Here is an 18423-nt window from a genome sequence, read left to right on the forward strand (position 1 = left end):
GCGTGGTTTGACAGTGGTATTCATCATGCAAAACAATGCTTTCAGTTGCTTTCTGTGCATTAGGGTCTCTGCGGTGACCGCTTGGGTCTGTGTGTTGTTGTTGCAAGTGATGCAGACGACTGTTGTGGGCTGTTTATAATAAAGCACTCACTCATAGCACTCACCCAACACTCTGCAGAGGATCAACCCTTTTAATGTTGAGCAAAACAATTTGAAATATTCCTTTTAGTTTATGTCTTGACCAAAAAGTGGTTATGATTAACTTGATGACTGCTGCTAATGTGTGGAGAAACACCATGACATTATTTGTGACCTCTCAACTATTGAGGGTATTTAAAATACAGCTGTATGTTGAAATGACAATTGAAAACATTATTTACAATTTACTTATTGTGTGTAAGACACAGAAACATTGTCTATAATGATTTTTAGGACACTTTAATAGACCTTCAAATGTTTAAAACTCGGCCTGATGGGATGTGGTGCTTGGTCCAACGGTGGGAAACGCCACCCCAAATATATGTCTTAAAAAGTTTGATAAATTTTCAGCATATAGTTCAATGTTAACTAGTCAAGCTCATGGCTTCCTCACGTAAATATTTCACATCATCAACATGATGACACAGAAATGTGCCCATAAACAATGAATAGATTCTAGAAATTCCCTTTGATTTGGATTAGGATCAAATATGATGTTTGTGTACATATACAGTAATAACCTTTGAGAGTTCAACCGCAGTCTAGATTGTGCCACCGGTTATATGTCCTCCACATTGTTGTGCTCTTCAGCGGACACATTCTGGTCTGGACAGTCATTCGTCATGGCAGTGGTTAACACTGGTGCCCAACAAAAAACAGTCTCATGTTGTATAGACCTGTGTTGCTTCGTGTTATCCTGTCTCAGCAAGAGTTTCCTCATCGCGGGATAAGTTAATTGTGAGTGTGAGTGTGTTTCTCACATTGCCTCGTGATAAACTGGCAACGTGTACCCAACCGCTTGCCCCAAGAACGCTCTCAACAGATTACGTTTTTTTGTTCGAAGAATGTATGATTGTTATTTAAATACATTTCCCATAACTGTTTGAGGCTACCAAGCTATAACTTATCGTTAAGCAAATCTTGAGTCAAGGATGGGTTCAACATGTTTTATGTCTGCTTTAATACAATAGTCAAGGGTCCATCATGTTTTTTTTAAACAGGTGACTCTGGCTGTAATCATTTTTTTTTTCCATTCTGGCTATTAACAGGTCCCTTCTGGGACAAAATAAGTAAGTATACCTCTGTCTATGCAAAATATAATTACAAAATAATCTGATATTCATCAAAGGCTTCAGATGTAAACAAGTATGGTGGATACCTTCCAACGTTATTGTGTTTTTTAGTTCAATATTCCCTGTTTTGTTACTATTAATCTACTCCTGTCCAGCAGTTTAACACTCTCTGTGGAAGCACGAAGAGGGAATTTTATATTAAAAACAATGTAAAGTACAAGAAGATATAGCTGTTTTACACACACGCATGCACGCACACACACACACACACACACACACACACACACACATATATCTATCTATCTATATATATATATATATATATATGAACAATACATGTAGAAACTGTATTAATATGATCAATAATAGGGCTATTTTGTGAAAATGTACACAAACTGTAAATTAGTTTAGGCCAAGTTATTCTTTTAATCAACAAGGCTACAAAAAGAAAAGGAAAAAGGAAAACAAACAGATCAACTAAGTGTAAGAGAAGTACAGCATAATAAGGCTTCAAGCACAAAAGTCAATGGTTTCAATTTATGAAAATAAACTTAATAAACCTTTATTCTGGATGGTAGCAATAGGCCAAACACGGTTAACAAGACAGACAGGGACACCACCAGAGTTATGTGTGTCCTGTAACTCTGGCCAGTTAGATTTTATTCGTCATTGGTACATCCGGGGACTTCATTTTTTTTGATTGACAGTTGCCATGGCAACAAGCTAGAGCATCGCCATTTTGTCAGGAGGGTTTTTTTTCCCAGCTCAGTCTTTTCAAATGTTCTCCCTTCCCGCCGGAATAATGCTGCCAGTGGATGTATATTTTACGTTTTTGGATATCGAAATGCGTCTAGTGGACTGGATTAAGAAGATCAAGAGTCCGACGTTTTAACATAGTGGAAATAATTAGGCGGCGCCGCTCTAACTCAGTTGTCCGTGTCTGGTCCACCGGGCCGGTTCACTGCGCAGGTTTGGACCGCGCGCCATTTTGTGAAAATTGACACAAAATTCTTAACCAAAATTATCAGAGGACACGGTTTCTGTTTCGTGTTTGAAATACTCTGAATTTATTTGCATTGTCGTAATCATCGAAGTGGCCGACGCTAAATGTGCAAAGAGACGGTAAAATCGGAATTTGGCCAACGTTTATTTAGCGGTAGCTCGAATTGTTAGCTTGAGGCTAGCCAAAGAAGCTACAGCTAATAGCTAATGTTAGCTGCGTTCATTTGGTCAACTAGCTGGGGTTAGCTAGTGAGTTGTGCGCGCTAGTTATCGTTAGCATGTTGCTGGTCACTGGCTGATGGTAACGGCGGTCAAAGTTGCTTCGATCTCCAACGATGTTCTCCAAAGCGTTTGATATGAAACGCGTATTGAATCTGGCTGGTGATTTATTTTAGAGTTCGCCGATCAGAGGACGAGGATTGGATTTAACGTTAACATTACTCGCTAACCGTGCAGGGAGGGGAGAATCTCAAGCTGGATAAATTTCCTCATCATACAGGTTTTTGGACTTTAAATGAAGATCGTGTCATCAGAGGTGAGCAATTGTAAAATGTTATTTGACATTCTCCTTCATCAGTTTAAAATGTCACGTGAACGCGTGTGCAGTTGTATATCATATGCAACGTGAATGGTTAATAATGATGGACGCTGCAGTGAAGTTGAGAATAGTATCTCATGCTATGGCGGCTAGCTTACATTTGATGGCGGTGCCGACTCCGCCGAAGCCAGCGTTAACATTCGCGTTCAGTCAGTAGGTCACCGGACTAATTTGAATCTGAACCGAGGAGAGTTCCGTCGCTTCTTTTGACCTCGACAGGGGAGCAGATTGTATTTGCTTTGGACGGAGAGTCACGCTGGCACCGGGGATGCAACGGCTAACATTAACCCTGCGATATTAGACGTTGTCATTGTAAGTTGCAATTTAAGCAAATGCTGGTACGTTAGCTAGCAGACCCGTTCGCGCTGCCGTGGATGCGGCGTCTCATTGTTTAAATATCAGCGTTGGGTGTAGTTTCGGGTTTTCAGGGTTGCACAGGACGGAAGCTCACCTAGCTAACGTTAACCTGGCTAACGCCTGGTCGCTAATTCGCCTAACCTGGCGAATGGTTAACGCTGGCTTGTTGACGAACCAGCTGAATGGGCCCCGCAACCCGCTGGCTGAACGCAGCGTCACTAGCTAACGTCAACGTCGGACTGGTGAGAGATATGCTCGCTTGTCCCGCAGTTTTCACGGTAACGTTAACCAGGTTAGATAGTCAGACTGCTAACGGTAACGTCAGGCTGAATACGCGTGTCATTAACACGGGGTAATTAGAGTGATCGGCGACTGATACGTAGGAAGAGTGGACGCAGATGAACACTTAATATGCTTTCTAAATTCCAACCATGACGAGATCTACCCCATCATCTGTGAGTACAGATTTGCTCGGGCATCGTCTGTCTTTATGCACGGACGGTGGGCTTTTAATTGTTTTGGACGAGTTGCATTTGATTTGGTTTAGGAATGGATCTCATCGGTTGGGCGTGAGAAGATGACACACAGATTCGTTCCAGAGGTCTTCAAGCTATCACCTATGATATGATAGAGCTACTAATAGCATGCTAGCTGTCGTTATATTTACACCTAAATGGGCCCGTTGATGCCGCGGTGAATCGAGCCAGGAAAAGAACTGTTCATATATCAGTCCTGAAAATGAAGAATAAGTCAATTAAATAAATCAAGAGTAAAGAGCTACAAGTGCGCTTGCAAAATGGCTTAATTGTCAAATACAGCTTGAATTTTCCCCATTAGGGCTAGTTAAATTATCAGTTATGTTAGTCTGATATCAGGCATTCTGTTTGTTAAATGGGCTCAAACTAAACCTGTTCAGATATTTGGTAATGTGCATGATATATGAATGCACAGTACTATATTATGACATTCATACAGTAACTTAAGTTGTGCTACCTAAATGTATATTTCATGTCATAAAAAATCTCTATAATTATAAAGGTGTGTTATGGGCATGTGGAGAGGAGAACCACAAACGAGTTTTACAACAATATTATCCACGTTTGTTTTCTTATTTGCCATGTATTCCATGCCACTCTTAAGTGAACTATTCATCTTTTAACAGTTTCACAAGAGCCTCAGATCTTCTCTGTTTTTAAAATGCCATTGCCTGGGCATTAACTGCTTTTGACAGTTGATCCACAAGCAGCTTGCTCTTGATACTATTTCATAATTATTACCCCCAAGCACACTTTAAAAAGTTGTGGGGTGTCCAGGGCTCCTCTTTCCCTTCTTCTCAACAAAAGTTTAATAACTGGAATTAAATCCCCACCAAAGATGCACAATAATAATTATTTGTTTTTATTATTTGTGGTAGGTTGTAGTTTGCTGCTGGGCTCTCCTCCCAGGATGATATGAAATTGTACAGGAGATGATGCATCCTGATTAGCTGCTATATATTAAGCCTTAGCCCTTTGGTGGGAAGTTGTGCACCTAAGATTTTTTCTTTTTGTTAGTGGGCTGTTTTGAATCGGACACCCATACCTACACATTAGAGGACATTCTTTAGGGGGTCAAACAGTCAAACAATTAAACATGATCAGAATTGATCAATGCATTATTTAAATATCAATTTAATGCAGTTTAACTTTATATTTATTAATGGAGCTCCAAATTATTACGATTTGTTTGAATTAAATTGTTTTCAGGTCTCAGCTGAACAACGATGAAAATAGACACACTAGTTATAATGAAATAGTCTTCTAATTTTAAGACTTTAAATATCTTTGTCTATAAGAAATTAAAGTACAAAATATTTGATATTTAGTCCATAATCATTTTTACTTTTAAAATAATCACTTGTACCATCCTTGAAACAGAAGTGATTTATCTTAAATTAAACACATTTCTATTTTATATATATTTTTTAATGCTAAAAATATATATTTTTATATTTGTGTTATTATTATATATATAGATATACAAATTACATATTAATGCATTACATAAAATATCTTACAGTTTCTCTTTTTTCTGTCAGTGGATGTGTCTATTTTCCTTTTCCAAAGCTGGGTCAGCTTTCTAATACTCTCGGATAGAGTGCAGGTTTTGGGCTGTGCAGCTATTTTGCTGTCAGGCTCTTGTGTTGAAAGCAGCATCTAAGTGTGCCAAAGTTCATTTTTATTTCTTGTTTATTTCTTGTTTTCTCATTGGAAAATGGGAGCAGCTCTGCCCTGGCAACAAAAGTAGGCTATTTGCATACTGCGTTGTGATTGGTCTGTGCATTGATGGGCTTGCCAAATCACGCTGTATCTCTGTGGTGATAGGCTATGCTAATTAGGTGCTGTTGCTGGGATTCTGAATAGTGGTTACTGTGTAGCACTGGTGAATTGTGTTGTCTGGTGAGAGATGCTGATAGCTGCACATGCTATTCGATAATTTTTTGATTCCTTCTGGCTTAGAATGAAGGATGATTCACTATATAGTGTGGAGATGCTTTATTTTCACCCCTTTTCACTGTTAAACCTGCTGTTTTGCTCCTTTTTCTTCACAAAGGTTGATATGTTACTGCTATAATTTATTTTGTGGTTATTCTTTGATTCCTTTTTCTGACTGCACATGCTTAACAAAAGAAACTGAGTATTTATTTGAGATTTATCTTAACAATGAATGAATCCTTTTTTCTCAACATCTTATCATTGTGTCTAAGTGAGCTTAATCATTTCAACATGCATGTTCCTATTACAAATGCATACTTTGCATTTTGCATATGTATATGTATATTTATAAATAAATAAAACATTCTCACTGGTTATAACTAGAAAATAATGCCCTTATTGTACAATAACTACATCTAAATCTATTTTCAGTTTTATTTTTGTGCTGTTAACGGCTTATGTCGAAGAGAAAATTGTGCTTTTTTACATGAAGATCATTAGCCCTTTTCCTCTGGGTATTTTGCTAGAAATAATGTTGATTTAAGGTAATATGCAGCTCATAGCCGTGTTCATTTCTTCTAGGAGGAGAGACTTCAGCATGCAAACCTTCGTCCGTCCGGCTTGCGCCCTCTTTTTCTTTACACACTGCTGGTCTTCAGATGGCTGCTCCAATGCCCCATACGCACCAGCAGTACAGTGATCGCCACCAGCCAAGCACTGACCAATCTGTTGCGGTCTTACCGTACAGCGACCAAACACCACAGCTCACTGCCAATCAGGTACACGAGCCCTACCCTACCCCAGCTCTTGCATTTCTGTTAGTCTTAGTCTCTAATATTACAAGAATTGCATGACTAAATGTGATATGAAAGTATACTTCCCTCTTTGGTGCCGTCACCAGGCAGAGTAGCTGCTTCTACATGTTCTTCCAGTCTAGCCATTTAAAATTGGGCAATGTACATTCTATAATTGTCTTAATAAATGACCTACCTTAAGTAATTTAGATATGCCCTGCTGCTTACAAGTGTACTGTGCATATTGTTTGCTTATGAAATGTTGTGACTTTCCCCATTTGATACTTCAGAGGCACATGCCCCAGTGCTTTCGTGACCCAACTTCAGCTCCCCTGAGGAAGCTCTCCATTGACCTTATCAAAACATACAAACACATCAATGAGGTTTGTTTAGTTTTTCATTAAATGCCTATATCTAAATCACCTGTATGTTGCACTATAAAGCTCAGCAAAAGGCTGAATGTTTGATTAATACAAAACTTCTTCAAGTTTGATCATAGGAATTGTTTACTTGTTAAATTTATAGGTGTATTATGCAAAAAAGAAGAGACGGCACCAACAGGGTCAGGGTGAAGACTCCAGTCACAAAAAAGAGAGGAAAGTCTTCAATGATGGCTATGACGATGATAACTATGACTACATCGTCAAGAATGGGGAGAAGTGGATGGACCGCTATGAGATTGATTCCTTGATTGGAAAAGGATCATTTGGACAGGTGCTTGATTATATATTGCACAAACACACACACACACACACAATGTGGCAGACAATTTTGAACAGTGAAAAAAACAATGATGATTTTATTTTTCCTCTATAAATAACAGCAAGATTTTAGCTACTTTCTTAAGAATTTTCATATTCTGTGAACTTTTGAAATGTTTATCAAAAGTCCAGTTCATATTTATCCTTTGGGTATTATTCCAATTTGCTGCTGTTTATATCTTTAGGTTGTGAAGGCATATGACCGTGCTGAGCAGGAGTGGGTTGCCATTAAGATCATCAAGAACAAGAAAGCTTTCCTCAATCAAGCTCAGATTGAAGTGCGCCTCCTAGAGCTCATGAACAAACATGACACCGAGATGAAATACTACATCGGTAATGCACTCATGAAATTACCCTGAGATCTAAGACGTATATAATAAATTATAAGTATTTTCTAGTATTTGACTTACATGGGTGAAATTTGTTTTTCTGCAGTTCACCTGAAGCGTCACTTCATGTTCCGGAACCACCTCTGCCTCGTGTTTGAGATGCTTTCCTATAACCTGTATGACCTACTCCGAAATACCAACTTCCGCGGCGTCTCACTCAACCTCACCCGGAAGTTTGCCCAGCAGCTATGCACAGCGCTGCTCTTCCTGGCCACGCCTGAGCTCAGCATCATCCACTGTGACCTGAAGCCTGAAAACATTCTCCTTTGTAACCCCAAGAGGAGTGCCATCAAAATAGTGGACTTTGGCAGCTCATGCCAACTGGGACAACGGGTATCTAACTGCAGTTTTATTCTTATGAGCATTACAATAAATGTATGCAAGAATGTCTCTCAGACATGTGCGATAGTTGTCGCTTCGAGACGTTGGGTGTAATAAAAAGGTCATTCAGAGATAGTAAAAAAGAAGTCTGACTGTCCTTGCTTCTTTCTTTTTTTTAGATATACCAATATATCCAGAGTCGCTTTTACCGTTCCCCAGAGGTGCTGCTGGGAATGCCCTACGACCTGGCCATCGACATGTGGTCCTTGGGTTGCATCTTGGTGGAGATGCACACTGGAGAACCTCTCTTCAGCGGAGCCAATGAGGTATAAGAAACTGAAATGCCTTTTGCGCTGTATTATATTTTGTCCTTTAACTTAAGCTGGCAATGGCTTTATTAAACTTGATGGTTCTTTCCCTTGATATGTAGCTTACAAAGCAGACAGTCATTTAGACCTGAAAGATTGAGAAGTGAATTTTCCAGACTTAAACCATATCTCACATTATTCGGTTGTCAAGTCTTTAAATCATTTTGGCCGAAATGTTCTGAATCTTAGGTTAACTTCGGATAATATTTAACTGGGTATAACATGTATTCAGTGTGCTATCTTTGATGTTGCAAATGTACAATGTAAATGTGACAGTAACTTGATTAATAACTTGTTACCCAGGTGGACCAGATGAACAAAATCGTTGAGGTTCTTGGTATCCCACCTAATCACATAATGGACCTAGCCCCAAAAGCCAGGAAGTTTTTTGAGAAGCTTTCAGATGGTACATGGAGTGTGAAGAAGACCAAAGATGGCAAACGGGTGAGCACATTTTGTTTTTATTGCGACAATTAGACTTGCATCAATTTGTGATTATTTTGATTATGATGAAAACAAAGGTAGCGTGAGTAGTAACGTACAGAAGCCATGGCTGAGTAAATCTTAATCTTTGTGTACTCTGCCTTAAACAGTATAAGCCTCCAGCCTCTCGGAAGCTCCACTCCATCTTGGGTGTGGAGACAGGGGGTCCAGGTGGCCGACGGGCAGGGGAGTCTGGCCATGCTGTTGCTGACTACTTGAAGTTCAAGGACCTGATCCTCCGGATGTTGGACTATGATCCCAAGAGTCGCATCCAGCCCTACTATGCCCTGCAGCACAGCTTTTTCAAGAAGACTGCGGATGAGGGGACCAATACAAGCAGCAGCGTGTCCACTAGCCCTGCATTAGAGCAGTCCCAGTCTTCAGGAACCACCTCCAGCACCTCCTCTAGTTCAGGTAACTGCTGCCTGAAAACTGACTGTCATTCACGTAAAGCGTAGAAATAAATGGCTTCATATCAGGTGTTGTATTCTAAGTCTACTTGATAATTGTATCCTATTCACTACTTTTTTCTATTTGGTAAGGGGTATTGAGTTTGTACGCTTTTGTGTAACCTGTAGGGGGATCATCTGGGACAAGTACCAGTGGCAGAGCAAGGTCGGACCCGACTCATCACCACTTGCACAGTGGAGGACACTTTGGCGCGGCCTTGCCTACCATCGATGGTGACAGCCTCTGCCCACAGGTCAGTAAGATGCCTGCAACCATCAGTAATTTCATCTGAGGGGAGTTATTGTGATGGTGGTTAATTATAATTTGAGTCTATCTAGTGCATTTTAGCACCATCTAAAAAGAGGTTCATACATTTGACTTTTGCATTTTGACAAATCCATAAAAGAAATATAGTTGCTTGATTAACTTGCCGATGATCTGATCCTAATACAAGAGAGAATGAACAGCACCCTAAGGCCCTGGATTATTTTATATACAAGAAATAATGAACGGTGGTCTTGGAATAGGATTTCATGAATGTAATATATATATATATAACATGGAAGGCATTATGTCATAACAATAAAAGAATGCTTATTTGAACACCGTAAAAAAGGTGCAGCCGTATTCAACAGCTGACTTGTTATTTTTTTGACATTGGCAGGCAAGACAGCCTTACCCACCCCCACTGGTGTGGGGAGGTGGTATTGGACCAGAGGCTGTCACTGGAGAGACTCACCCAGTCCAGGAGACCACCTTCCATGTTCCCCCACAGCACCCTAAGGCCCTGCATCCCCACCCACATACTCATCACCACCACGGGCAGATGATGGCTACACGACCACGCCCACGCCACTACACCTCCCCGGCACACAGCTCCTCAACACAGGACTCCATGGAGGTGGTTCACGGCCATCTGTCAATGACCTCCCTGTCTTCCTCTGCTTCCTCTTCCTCTACATCGTCCTCTTCCACTGGGAACCATGGCAACCAGGCCTACCAGCTCCGCCATTTGCCTGCCGGAGCCCTTGACTTTGGTCAGAATGGTGGGCTGAGCATGGGGCTAGGTGCCTTCTCGAACCCACGGCAGGAGACTGGCATGGCAGCGCACCCTGCGTTCTCCATGGGCACGAACACGGGGCCTGCCCACTACCTAGCGGAAGGCCACCTGGGCATGAGGCAGGGCATGGACCGGGAGGAATCTCCAATGACTGGAGTGTGTGTGCAGCAGAGTTCTATGGCCAGCTCGTGACTGCACTGACATTTGGCTGTGTGTTCCCCCTGTGCGTCATTTTTAAGGTGGTGTTTTTTACTACAAGGTGTGTTGAGAACAAAAGCTGCTCACGTCAGAAGGGAGATATCACTGAACCGCTACTACAGAGAAAAAGCTTTGTTAAAAGTATATATGTAATTTTCATCAGTTTTTCTTTTGCAATCATTAGGCACAAAATAATACTGCAGAATAACCATAGTGAGATTGAGACATCCATCTTATCATTTCACCAGTTTCATGTAACCACCAAGTAATCACCATATGGTATTATGTGGAAAAATCTTCTGAGGAGCATTTCAGAGCAACGTTTGAAGCTGTTTTGCAGGTAACTTGGTGATGAAATGATTAGCGTCCTTTTCCGGTTCAAACTGTGGACTGCCTGACATTATTGTTCCACTGGTTCTTAATTATTTTGCCCTTTTTAAGTGAAATTTCTCGTAAAAGCTGCTTGTAAATCCTGTAGCTTGACTATGAGGGGAAGTGTTTGCGGTGATATTTCTTGTTGTTGGTCGGTATTGTGTAACTCTGTTAAAGGGGAGCACATAGCAGCGGAGTCCCGAAAGCGTGTGCTGGCCAGGTGGAGAGGAGACCCTTCCCTGTAGGTGGATACTGACACCAACCGGTTCAAAGGAGAGGGAAGCACCACCCCTCAGGCCTCGAGCCCCGCAGTCCTGCAAGCTGCGACCCGGCTCGGCCCCGATGAGAGCAGCGAAGGAGGCGACAGGATCCAGCCCAGTTAAAGGAAGACAGTCAGTGGCTGGTTCTCGATAACCCTTTGGCCTTATGACTCATGGACTTGGAATGGGATGGAGCTGGACATTATCATTTGAATTAAGATGGCTTTTCTCTATTTTTTTTCTCTAGACAGCCCTTAATTCTTTAAGGAAATTAAAACAACTTAGAAAAGGTAAATAAGAATGGTAATTTGAGGCCTTTCTCGACAAAGATTTCTTCTTCAGCAGGGCCCCACATAACAGGGTCTTATTGTACACAACAACCTCCTAAACATTACTTCCTTGAAAATCTTATTCACTGGTTAAGGATATTGCAGTGGAAAGAACTATCTATTCCAGAGTCTACCCTTTTATGTTTTGTTATTTTCCCTTTTGCATGTAGTTCTTCATCAGAACCACCTGCACAAGTCTCCATCCAAAACATGGAAACTGAAGAAAAAAAATGAGTTAAGTGACTGCCTTTTTTCTCCTCAAATTATGCTGTGAATTTTACAAGAATTTATTTTCCCTTTGGATATGTTTTTATACCAAAGCAGTTGTTTTATAGCATATAGGTGTCTGTAACCAATAATGTAGCAGTTCACCACTTTGACGCAAAGTTTATCAAGATCTTATTTTAACGTCAATACAAACAGCTGCAATATATTACTTTAGCAAAACTGGAGACCGTTGTTGAGACCGTTGGCTATTGTGTATTCTGGCCATATTTGTTTGCAACGTTTTACCAAAACTGTTTCCATATTAATTGGTAGGTTATTTTGGGAGTCTTTTAAAACTGGTATGTTAGAGAATTTGGTAGTTACTCTGCAGGCTCCGGAGTAGCAAGATAGAAGCTGATGGTTTAAAAAAAAAAAAAAAAAAAGGAGGAGGAGGAAGAAAAAAAAAGGAGACTAATGCGTTCTATTTCTGTGTCGTCGTTTTTCTTTTGCCCCCATCATACTATTTCAAAGGGTTTTGCTGCCTTTCATACATCATTTGGTCAACTTGGCTAGTTTCTGCTGTGAAGCATGACTTCATGTCATTGTCTTGGCAGAGTACGGATAATTGTGGCAAATCAGTTTGCGTCGAATGGTATATTTCTGATTCGGTAGGGCAGATCCCCCATGATTGTCCTATTCAAAGGGAAAAGGTGTCTGTATGCCCACATGCTTTGCCTAGCCAGACATGCATGTCCTCAAAACATTAGTCAATAACCAGATCTTTTTTTTTATATCAGGGATTTTGAAGTGCTTTCTTTCTTCTGTTGCTCATTTTACCAGCTTTGAAATTAAACAGAAAAACCTGCCCACAGCCACCATTCAAATTACAGGGCAGGCCACAGGTCATGCTGTTGCCATTTTAAAGGAGAAACCATCGTAAGAGACCATGCTTGGTATTTCCTCAAACACAAATGTAAAGCTACCTATATTGAGATTGGGGTTTTATCTGGATGTCAAGGTTAAATGTAAATTTGCAATCATTTTTCATACCCCGCAGAATTTGAGACATTTAGAAATTGCCAGTGGTTTTATTACTGGCACTCATACTGGTACTAAACATTCCAAAAATAAAGACTGAAAAGGAAAAAAATTGACTGCAGTGACTCGTAAGTGTGCGCCTATTTCAGATCATGCTGATTGACCTCTTATTTAGAGCAGTTGTCATGAAATGCAGCCCCTTTTTAATAGTTGAAATAGAATTTATGTATATATTTATATTTTTTTAATAAAGGAAGTATAGAACTCACTACCTTGCTCCTGCTGGTATGTTGATTATGTTTGTCAATTTGGTGACCATTCAGTGGGCAGGAACTCCTGTTTTCTTAGTGGCAAAACCTTGCCTTTTGGCAAAGGTACTTGACTACATCAGGACAACACTATGAGGTAGGGTTTGAATCAAACAGGGAAAGCTAGATCTTCAAACCTTAATAATTTTCACAGGGTATATTGTAAGTGCATGTACATCACAAACCTTACTTTTTGGTTATATGAGAAGCACATGGTTGAAAATAAGGTTCCATCTTTCATAAGCCTGGTTAGTTTGTGGGTTCTACACAAATGCATATACTTGTCAACATATCTGAACACCCAACAGAAGTTAAAATCCTTTTATTTAATTTGGATTTATCCTTGTCATTTTTTATTTCACATTTTTTGTACATGCAACATGCACTATAGAATTGAACAGCATGGGGGAAAGGATAAGTCCATGTATCCACAGATTGTAAGATCTAGTCAAGACTTTGCTGTGTTTATGACAATGCCCTTTGTATTATATTAAGACAGTCTTATGTATGATATATAAAAAGAAGTTAATTGAATTTCTCTGTGTCTTTATTGGTCTCCTTGGCTAATTCTTGGAAATCCCTCAAATACAGAATCACATAAATGCAGTTGAGATAGATAGACACTTGTATGTATATTATATTCGTACAGATTCCGTGATGCTATGACGTTCTGGCTCGTTGGTCTAGGGGTATGATTCTCGCTTCGGGTGCGAGAGGTCCCGGGTTCAAATCCCGGACGAGCCCATGGCATTTTATTTAGAGGATGACTGGTATTCTGCTAACTTTTTTCGCCATCAGTTCGAAGAAAATGGATACACCTTTCAACGCACTGCATTCAATTTATTTGTCGAGTGGGTTTCAGGATGCTGATATTAGATGATTTACAGGGTTTTTGGATATAGGGCGTGTCGAGAGCGAGATGATGCTCGGTACTAAACCAAAAAAAAGGACCAGGGCTCGTCCGGGATTTGAACCCGGGACCTCTCGCACCCTAAGCGAGAATCATACCCCTAGACCAACGAGCCGCCTCCCATTTCCTACTCAAATATCTTTTTATGAAATATATACATATTTGGTATTCTTTCTTCATGATATTTAAGTGTACGCAATCTTGCAACAAAATTTAGCTCGCAAAGTAATATCGACTTGGAGAATTGATTATTGTATTGCTCATGGTATCAATGGCATTGGGTAACGCTATTCTAACGTTTGCATACACGTATTCATATTAATTCTAGAATAGCGATCTATCTGTTTCTCACTTTACACGGTCAGTTAAATTGCCTGCATCAAATCCGCACGTCGCACCGTAGCTGGTAGCCGGAATACAATCGATCGATCGGCCTACCCTATATATATAGGCCGATCAAGCAACGATATAACCTATATATATATATGTATATATGTTATATCGTTGCTCCTGTGTTGTAGTGCCTTAAGCCGGCCAGAGGTAGGCAGCAGTACACCTGGACACACTGCTGTCGTTATATTCAACCGTGAAGCTGTCTTTGTATTGGTCGAATGTTGCAAGAGTGACCAATAGTTACATCCCAGACTTTAGTTTCGGCCAATCAGGTTCTTTGTGGGCGGGACATGGATCTGTTCGGGCAAAGCTATCTCCTCCAAACTGAACCTTTGTGAATGTTTTGATTGTGATCGTGAATCCATTCGGAGCCGATTGATAGTCGTTTATGGAAACGCCTCTGAGGTTGTATGTATTCTCTGTTTGTGTTACAACTCAGCGAACGCGCTAAAGTTATTAGATGATAATAGTTAGCTAAGTTAGCGAAGCTAACCACCTAGCTTGAAGCATGCCGAATTTTTGCGCGGCCCCAAACTGTACACGGAAGAGCACTCAGTCCGATCTGGCTTTCTTTCGGTTTCCACGGGACCCTGAGAGGTAAGGCGTCATTTCTAACGTTACCCCATGGGCTGATTAATTGCTATAAATGTAACCATTCAGAACATGGCATGCTTTCATAGTTAGGATGACTGAGAAGTCATAACATGTGCAAAGTCAACGTGAGCGACTCACCAAAGCAGTGCCTCGGAGACGACTCTAAATGTGTTTCAATATTAATGCAAGGTTCATGTGAACATGTACAGAAAACCGTCATGTTTACTGATACTTAGAAGTAAATATCGTTGCTTTTGAACGTGAAGTGATCCAGGACCCTGAGTAACTTTAGGCTACAACAAGCAAACTGGCCACAAATAATGGGCACTTGTGTGAAATGTGTTTCAGCAATAACGTACATGCCACCACATGTTTAAAACTATTAAAAAAACGATTTTAATCTTTATTTAATTTCTTCACATGCATGTTGTCATTTGTAATGCACTGATCCAAACATTGTAATTCCAGTAGTTGTTAGAAGAAGTGTATACTTATTGTAAGTCGCTTTGGATAAAAGCGTCTGCTAAATGACATGTAATGTACCAATTTTCGAAGGTCCCATAAAACTTGTCTGTGTATTTTTTTAGATGCCGAATCTGGGTAGAGAACTGCCGCAGAGCAGACCTAGAAGCGAAAACATCGGACCAGTTGAACAAGCACTACAGATTATGTGCCAAACACTTTGACCCGGCGATGGTGTGCAAAACGGTGAGTATCTAACACAGGTCCACTTGTTTCTCAAAAACTAAGTTTTCCAAATATGAATTTTTTGGGTTTATGGTTTTTCAGAGCCCCTATAGGACTGTGTTGAAGGATACAGCCATTCCAACCATATTTGATCTGACAAGCCATCTAAGAAATCCTCACACCAGACATCGCAAGCGGATTAAAGAACTTGTAAGAAAACAATACATTAGTCATGTTTTAAATGCACATCTTCATCTTGGTAGGGGTACCAAGTAACAACGAACATTTTATTTTTCAGACTGAAGAAGATTTGAGGAAGATTAGGGAGAGGAGATGTAAGTTAATGTGGAATTTATTTGTTCCCAGTAAAGTTAAATAATGTCAATTATATTCAATAATGACTGTAAATGATCACTGTCCTTTATTGTTTGTCTCTTTCCCCAGTGGCGGCTACTAATGGCCAGCTTGGTTCCAAAAAAGATGCGACAGTTGAGGACAGTACAAGCACCACTGAGGATGAACCTCAACTGTCCACCGAGGAAAAGGATCTTCGTGAATACCTACGGTCGCTGTTTGAGGTCGTGGTCATGTTAGGAAAACAGAGTATCCCATTAGTGGTTGGCAGAGCATCTGAAGCTGAAAACATGTCAAACAACTTCCAGGCACTCATCGATTACCGCATGAATGCCGGCGATGAAGCTTTGAAAAAGAAATTCCAGGCGACGGCTGTGAACACAGAATATGTCTCTGCAACCCAGCAGAACCAGCTGTTGGACATCTGTGAGAACACAGTGAGAGAGGAGATGCTGATGGAGGTCAGGGAGAGCCGCTTCTTCTCCCTAGTGACAGGTGACCTTGTCGAATTTGCCAACGAGAATCACCTTCCTTTATTTGTACACTTTGTGAATCAGCACAATGTCCTCAGAGAAGAGTTCTTGGACTTTATGTCTTTTGATGGTGATGAGTCTGCACTGGTAGAGCGGCTGGAGGCCCAGCTGACCGACCGCTGGGGGCTCAGCATGGAGGACTGCCGTGGTCAGGCCCACAAGGCCACTGGGACCTATACCACCAAGATGAAGGCTGTGGCAGTGTTGCTGATGGAGAAGTATCCTCTGGCATTGCATATGCCTTGCTCTCATCTGGCACTGAACGTCCACCTGGCCAACAGTCTGCCTTTTCCCAATGTCCAGGTCGTCATGGAGACTCTGAGAAGAATCGGCGCGTTCTTCAGAACCCCGTTTACTCAGGACGAGCTTGAGAAGGCTATCTCTACTCACTACCAGAAAAACGAAGAGAAAGCAGCCACACTCAAACTGGCCTGTGGCTCGGGATGGACGGAGCAGCACAATGTCTTCGACGTGCTGCTCGATATGTTGCCGCCCCTGCTGCTGTGCATGGACAGCATCCGGGACAATGATGATGGAAAGTTTGACGACACTGTTGCGGCAAATGCGTATTCGGTCACCGAAACTCTGTCTGACTTTGAGATCGTCGTCACCGTTGTCGTCCTCAAGAACGTTCTCACGTTCACCAGAGCCTTTGGGAAGAATCTCCAAGGGGAAACACTCGATGTCTTTTTTGCTGCCAACAGCCTGACTGCTGTCCTCCATTCACTCAACGAGGTCAACGACAACATTGACGTCTACCATGAGTTCTGGTACGAGGAGGCTGTGACTGTGGCCAATGTGATGGAGATTCCTGTGACGGTGCCGAGGTTGTTCCTCAGGAAACAGCGTGCAGCTGATGTGGGTGAAATCCAAGCGGAGGCGTATTTTAAGGAGTATGTCACTGTCCCCGTTATCCACGGCGTTATGCAAGAGGTGGAGGGCATGTTCTCTGAGACGAACCTCAAAGCTCTGAAGTGCCTGTCACTGGTCCCAGCTGTCATGGGACAAATGAAGTTCAACACCACCGAGGAGAACTACGCAGATGTGTACCGCAACGACCTCCCCAGCCCAGACACGCTTCTCGCAGAGCTCCACTGCTGGAGAATCAAGTGGAAGCACCGGGGCAAAGAGGTGCGCCTGCCCACCACCATCCATGAAACCCTTCAGCTGCCAGATGTCAAGTTCTTTCCGAACGTGGACTCTTTCCTCAAGGTGCTGTCCGCCTTGCCAGTGCTGAAACTAGAGGACAACAAAAGTGAGAAGGCGAGTGACCGGCTGCAGGCGTATCTCGACAGCGTGCCCGCTACGCAGTGGAACCGGAGTCTGGCGATGCTTAACATTAACACCCACGTCAAACGTGACTTGGATGTCATGGTAGACAAATATTGCAGACTCTATCCTGACGACGATCCTGAGGCTGAGCCAATGGCTGAGGAAGAAGCTGAGGATGAGGCAGAGGCTGAGGCTGAGCCGATGGCTGAGGAAGAAGCTGAGACGAAAACGATTTGACACACCGAGCTCACTCGGTTGTTCTGGGACAAAAAGTAAAGAATAAATAAGCTGCCAGTCATAAACACAACTTTATTTGTTTGCTCATTTAGGTTGTTGTGTATGTGCACAGGGACAACTATTGATTATAATGCATGTGTTCAGACCCTGGGGTTTTCCAGAAGAAAAGAAATGTCCCGTGATCTTTTTGTACGTATAAAACAAATTAATTGTAAATAAGTCAGAAAATCTGGTAGGAAGAATCTGCCATAATCGGCGAATTTATGGTTAGCTTTTCTTTAATATGTGCGTTTTAATTCACAAGATAACAGCAAGTAGCTGTGTTGGTCTCCATCACATTGATTCCTTTCCTCTGACTATAAGGCAGGAAGAACACAAGAGGGAGCAGTTCCACTAATATCAG

The 18423-nt window shown here is 41.5% G+C and overlaps 2 protein-coding genes and 2 non-coding genes across 8 annotated transcripts; 3 read left to right on the forward strand and 1 right to left on the reverse strand.

Moving 5' to 3' along the window:
* Positions 1–2709: 2709 nt before the first annotated feature.
* On the forward strand, positions 2710–13574 carry dyrk1ab (dual-specificity tyrosine-(Y)-phosphorylation regulated kinase 1A, b). Of its 4 annotated transcripts, none has more exons than XM_056441288.1 (11): positions 2710–2808; positions 6285–6481; positions 6787–6879; positions 7022–7210; positions 7443–7590; positions 7693–7979; positions 8147–8293; positions 8639–8779; positions 8929–9232; positions 9397–9521; positions 9933–13574. In XM_056441288.1, exons 2-11 carry the CDS (start codon positions 6362–6364, stop codon positions 10518–10520), a joined length of 2142 nt encoding a protein of 713 aa, XP_056297263.1. In that variant the 5' UTR covers positions 2710–2808; positions 6285–6361; the 3' UTR covers positions 10521–13574. The 4 variants fall into 4 exon arrangements, with proteins under 4 accessions (XP_056297263.1, XP_056297260.1, XP_056297261.1 ...); XM_056441285.1 differs by lacking the exon at positions 2710–2808 and adding an exon at positions 2910–3183; XM_056441286.1 differs by lacking the exon at positions 2710–2808 and adding an exon at positions 3310–3470.
* Positions 13575–13712: 138 nt separating this feature from the next.
* trnap-cgg (transfer RNA proline (anticodon CGG)) lies at positions 13713–13784 on the forward strand. The gene has a single exon. It is a non-coding gene; the product is annotated as a tRNA-Pro (tRNA).
* A 209-nt stretch (positions 13785–13993) lies between these two features.
* On the reverse strand, positions 13994–14065 carry trnap-agg (transfer RNA proline (anticodon AGG)). The gene has a single exon. It is a non-coding gene; the product is annotated as a tRNA-Pro (tRNA).
* Positions 14066–14652: 587 nt separating this feature from the next.
* thap12b (THAP domain containing 12b) lies at positions 14653–18090 on the forward strand. 2 transcript variants are annotated; one of them, XM_056441045.1, is made up of 6 exons: positions 14653–14940; positions 15525–15645; positions 15727–15834; positions 15923–15959; positions 16069–16439; positions 16536–18090. In XM_056441045.1, exons 1-6 carry the CDS (start codon positions 14852–14854, stop codon positions 18018–18020), a joined length of 2211 nt encoding a protein of 736 aa, XP_056297020.1. In that variant the 5' UTR covers positions 14653–14851; the 3' UTR covers positions 18021–18090. The 2 variants fall into 2 exon arrangements, with proteins under 2 accessions (XP_056297020.1, XP_056297019.1); XM_056441044.1 differs by having other exon boundaries at positions 16069–18090.
* Positions 18091–18423: the final 333 nt, after the last annotated feature.

This window comes from Pseudoliparis swirei, chromosome 20 (assembly GCF_029220125.1).
Source record: "Pseudoliparis swirei isolate HS2019 ecotype Mariana Trench chromosome 20, NWPU_hadal_v1, whole genome shotgun sequence".
NCBI classification, from domain to species: domain Eukaryota; kingdom Metazoa; phylum Chordata; class Actinopteri; order Perciformes; family Liparidae; genus Pseudoliparis; species Pseudoliparis swirei.